At 45.3% G+C, this 5421-nt stretch overlaps 1 protein-coding gene across 1 annotated transcript in view; it reads right to left on the reverse strand.

The window, feature by feature from the left end:
* The window catches only part of LOC106807109, a 6495-nt gene extending 3478 nt beyond the window's left edge, over nucleotides 1-3017 (reverse strand). Inside the window, exon 1 of the mRNA XM_014809366.1 lies at nucleotides 2488-3017. Coding sequence (XP_014664852.1) covers nucleotides 2488-2973 — 486 coding nt within the window. The 5' untranslated portion in view covers nucleotides 2974-3017. The remainder of the gene's footprint in view (nucleotides 1-2487) is intronic.
* Between the last annotated feature and the right edge of the window lie 2404 nt (nucleotides 3018-5421).

Below are 5421 nucleotides of genomic sequence, written 5' to 3' on the forward strand. Positions count from 1 at the left end.
ATAATAATAATAATTATTATTATTATTATAAATATAGTTATGATTATAATTATTATAATAACAACAGTTGCGACAACGATATCAGCGTGTCCGCTCTACCTTCATTCGGAAGCGCGTCGGTATCTTGCAGAGCTGCGGCGAGAAGTCCGGCTCGACGACCAGCGGCGGCCCGACCGACGACCGGAAGCATCTCAGCGAGCAGAGGATGCCGACGCCGGCGAGCAGACTCAGCCAGCCGCTGAGCGCCGTCTCGCCGCAGTACGCGTCGATGACGGTCCACAAGCCGCGCCACTGCGAGATCGTCGCCAGCGCGAAGCCGTGGATGTAGACGCGAAGGAAGAGCAGGCGCCAGGGCCTCGCGAGCGAGTCGCAGAACGGCTGGATGCGGTACTGGAAGAGGTTGAAGAGCAGCAGGCCGGCCGTGCCAGCGAGCCCCGACACGATGCCGCTCGAACCATCGTCGTGCGGCAGGATGTAGCTGTCCTGCAGGTGCCAGACACTGCGCCACAGCATGACGCTGAGCGGAGTGAAGACGAACATCGAGATGGCGACGTCGGCGATCAGACACGCGCGCTCCTTAGCGGTCATGCTCGTCGTCGCCATGTTTTGCATCTTCTTCGCGTCTTCTTCCCTTGTGTCAACCGGGTAACGTGTCGCTGCTGCGCTAGATCTCACACTAGTTATATTCTGCGCTATGATCTCCCACTATATATCTAAATCTACTCTCTACTGTGTATCTGTCGGGTTTTCACGGCGCGTCTGTGGATAGATCCTCGAGGTCCTCACCGCAGCCGCACGACAGAGATCCTCTCCTACTCTTCCAGGTGTGTGTCGTCGCGAGGAATTCTGGTCGCTTCGCGTGTGGTCCTCGTTACTGTATCGGCGTTGCTGCTTCTCTCGTGCGTGAATATGCGCTGACGGTACGGGGCGGCACTGTTGCATCGAATGACTCGCAGGTCTTCTGTCGGTCGTCATCGGCCGATGCGTTCACATCGTCATTCGCCAATTGTTGCGATCGGCGTGGGCACCTGACGCGGTAACGACTGCCCGGAACGCCTTCCATTGGCGAGAATTTTCTAGTGAAGTGCTTGCGTCTCGTCGCCAGCCAACCGGCTTTCCTCGAGTGAAGTGGCCACTATTGGGAACTAGGCGGTGATGGTGGTGGTGGGGGATCCCAGCGAGCTACGAAGACTGACGACCTTATGATGAACCTGGGTGGCGGAACTAAGAGCATACATTCTCGGTGTTTCTTTTTACTATGGCTGCATGCGCAATCACCTTCCCGCGGTTATTTACGCATAACCAGCGTCGATACACGATATTAGCAGGATATTAGTACGCAGCTGAACCGCAGGCAAAGCAAAAACTCTGTGGACAGACCGTTAGGCGATTATTGATTAAATGAGTCTATATTAAATGACGTTTCTTAAGAAAAAAATTCTAACACGAGACTGGATTACGGTAACGCAAAGCGTTAGTATATGTAATGTGTGTGCGTGTGAGTTCGTGCGTACGTGTGTGTGTACGACTAACGTGTGTGTAATATGTCGTAACTTTTGAACGACAAAATTCACTTCGAATATTATGTCATTTTAAGACGTTGGATGTCGTTACGACTTACAATGTTTCTCCTCCTACATTATCAAACGTAACATTAAACATTATAACCGTTTTAACGCTAATAACTTAAATAACTAACGCTAAATATTACGGCGTATTAACGTTTATAAACATTAACAAAACATCAAGAGCAGATAAAGAAGGCCTTCTTTATCTGCTCTTGAAAACATGTTATGAATATCGTAACATGCGCGTGCGAGTATAAATCCTGTATTGTCGTGCTGGGCGGTATGTCCTCGGTTACAGGGTACGATTTCTGATATAAAGGGATTTTATTCGCAGATGAAACTAGTTTTTTCTATTAGCAAGAATTAGTTTAAACTAGTTTCCTCCACTAAAGAGGATCTTGCGAGTGAATAGTAGCAATACCAGGTGAGAATGCTCAAGCTAAAAAATAGTGTCAGATACTCAATTTCCTCTCAATCAACAGCTGTACGAGTTACTTCCCGGACCATGGGGTATGCCGCTTGAATGCAAACTCAATGGGAATTTCGTCGTAAACATTTGATCTCGATTGCATCAAGCGATAAGCTGGTACTAGCTACAGGCTATATGCTCCTGTAGCCGGCGCGAATGGTTAGACGGACTCGAGATAGTTGGTCGGTAAATATAATTTTGGCGCCGACCGCGAATTTGTGTCAAACACTCGTTTGGCGTCTGTTCGGGGTTTCTACTGCGAGTACGTACCCTGCCTCACATTTCGATATACGTATATCTATCTATCCATCTATATGTATATATGTATATATATATATATATATATATATATCAGGGGTTAATAATAACAAATCAAATAGTCATTATCAACCCGTGATGTATATAATTATATAATACTGTATAAGAGTTACATATAGATCCGCTACCCACCTGCGAAATGACGTCACTCGTGTAGTGTACGTGGAACCAGCAGCCGTCGCCGTTCATGTAACTTCCGTCGATGTCGACGCCCGACGTTATGGCGCCCTTCAGATTCGCGAGCGCCATCATCAGCACCGAGGCGACACCTAGCGTCAGCCAGCAGCTTTTCTGCGTGTAGTGGTAGATGTCGACGTCCTCTGGCGGCCATATGTAGACGTTGTAGGCGTGCCACAGCGCGCGCCACATGTTGATGGCGCCGAAATTCGCGATGCCGATGAAGACGGTCTCGAGCACCGTCTTGTAAGCGACGTGCTGCTCGTCTAACCTCCTCGACATGCCGGCGACGACCGGCTGCAAGGCGAAGGCGAGCAGACAGATGGCGACACCTATGCCATATCCGGCCCACAGCGACGTGTAGATTCTGTTCGGTGCCAGGTAGACGTTGAGCAGCTCCCATTGCCCGCGCCAGGCGATGATCGTGAACCCGCCCTCCATGAACACGGACACGCAGCAATCCAAGAACCAGTAGTAGCTGTCCGACCGCTGAAACGGAGCGGCCATCTTTAATTAGCATTATAACTTAATTATTATGCATGATTAAATTAATATCATATCTTAAATTTATATAAAATGATGAATTAATAATTCGTAGAAATTCACTCTATCGTTCCCACCAGATTTGCGGGCGGGGGGTGCTTGTTATTTAATCGTCTAGTATAGGCTAGCATGCGCAAGCCTCACATCTGTATGGCAATATGCGCCCAAAAACTTTTCGTTCGTTAGTAAAAAAATCATAAAAGCTCATGACGTTCGGAGCGAACAGACGTGCCGTTCCATCTGAAGGTACGTGTTTATGATCCTTTAAGTATTTCGGAGTGGTTTATGCCTACATACTTAGTACAGTATACTTAGTAGTACAGCTTTACAACCACGGTTAATCTTTAACAAGCTTTCAGATTCAAGTGCAATATCATGGCCTTTGAACAAATGACCGTGGGGAAATCGTCGTTTCCACTGTCAAAGTTTGAGACCAACAGCCCTCTCTGCCCCGCTGGCCACGTAGTTTTGTTGAAATTATGCACTAGTAGTGAACACATATACAGGAGTAGATAGATATGAGATATGTTGATCTCAATGAATCACTTCATTTATTATACGGCTGAAAATCTGATAACTGTCCGTAAAACCTAGTTAGACGTGTGTTTGTTGAAAATATGCATCTAAGGAGAGAAAATGCTCAAGAATAGGTTTCCATTAAAAAATGTCAGACGCATTTCCTTCCTTAGACAACCAGAGAAAGCTCAATCTTCCCAACATCCCCATTCCGTACTTTTTATCGTTGCCATTTGTCGGCGCTAATGCCGCGCAAAAGAAGTGTCGGTGTCATAAACGAAATACTTAGACATGATTTTGTTGAAATGAAACACGTGTAGTGAGCACACAGTCAGAATTAGTTATATATACAAATTCTTGATGCCAATGGTTTAATTCGTTAACCATGAGGCTGAAAATCTCCCAGACCTGCTTCAAACGTGCGATAGAATATAGCGTCAGTCGTGTCTGTGCGCATACATACTATTTGCAAACAAAAGTGCAATTTTCTAAAACATATATAATTAAAATAGAAGAAGAGATATTCGGGAATAAAATTCATTAAAAATTGTAACACACTTTGCCTCCCTTATGTGCGCATACATACTATCTGCGAACGTAAATAATCATTTTTGTTGGAATTATGTGTTTAAAAAGGAGAGGACATAGTCGCGAATAGTTTTCTATGAAAATATAAAACGTCTTGCCTTCTTATATAATAAGAGAAAGCCCAATTATCATAACATCTAGAGTTCCTATGCACAATGCCGAATAAAAAACAAACATTATTCGTTGTCGCTGGGCGACACTAGTGTCGCGCATGAGATGTAGTGTATGATACTAAACAAAATATGTAAAAATATGTTTAAATATTATTAGTTATAGAAGGATATAAGTAAATTGATTTTTGACTAATCGCCATTTTTGTCGCTTCTCTTCTTTTCCTTTTCTCATTCCTCCCGCATTCTCCCCTTCCCCCTCTCTATCTCTCTCTTCTCCTTCCTTACCCACTTCTCTCTCTCTCTCTCTTTCTCTCTCTCTTTCTCTCTCTCTCTCTCTCTCTCTTGCTCTCTACTACTAATCTCTCATCTCTCTCATCTTTCTGCATCTCATCGATCTCCTCTCTCTCTCTCATCTCTCTCTCGTCTCTCTCTCTCTCATCTCCTCTCTCTTTCTCTCTTTCTAAACCCCCGCCTCTCTCTCTCTCGCTCGCTTGCTTTTCTTGATGTTCCTCCTCTCTGTTTCCCCCTCTCTCCTCACGTCTTACTCTCTCTCTCCATCTCTCCCTCCTCCCTCCTCTCTCTCTCCTCCTCTCTTCCTCCTCATCTCTCTCTACTCTCTCCTCATCACCTCTCTCTTCTCCTCTCTATCGCTTTCTGATCTCTCTTTCGCGCTCTCGTTCGTGTTCTTCTTCTGATGACAAGCGGAATAGATTAGTTGGGCATATTTCAGTCACGGGGGCGACTACTAGCTTTGCTGTATTTCTGCAAAACCGCAGGGCAGTTTGAAGATGCGATTTATGATTATGACTAATTGGGTTAGGGTTTAGGGATGTAGGTTAGGTATTGAGGTATTAGGTTAGGTTAGGGTTAGGGTTAGGGAATTTTTTTATTTTAGTGCCTAGATAAGTCATAATCCAGTAGTGCATAACGTAGTTATATCATATCGCAATACTAAAAGAACTGGAGCCAGGGTTGCTGTATTTTCTTCCGCACCCGGACAGATAAGTCATGTGGCGTTTGGCCTTCCATTGTTTGCCTTACTTTCTCTTACTTCGAGAGATGCAGATTGCTATTGCGGAAAAAATGCAAGATCGGGTCTTCTGCTATGTGCGCTTGGTAGCGGCGATGA

This window comes from Priapulus caudatus, unplaced genomic scaffold, assembly GCF_000485595.1.
Source record: "Priapulus caudatus unplaced genomic scaffold, Priapulus_caudatus-5.0.1 Scaffold196, whole genome shotgun sequence".
Taxonomy (NCBI): Eukaryota; Metazoa; Priapulida; class Priapulimorpha; order Priapulimorphida; family Priapulidae; genus Priapulus; species Priapulus caudatus.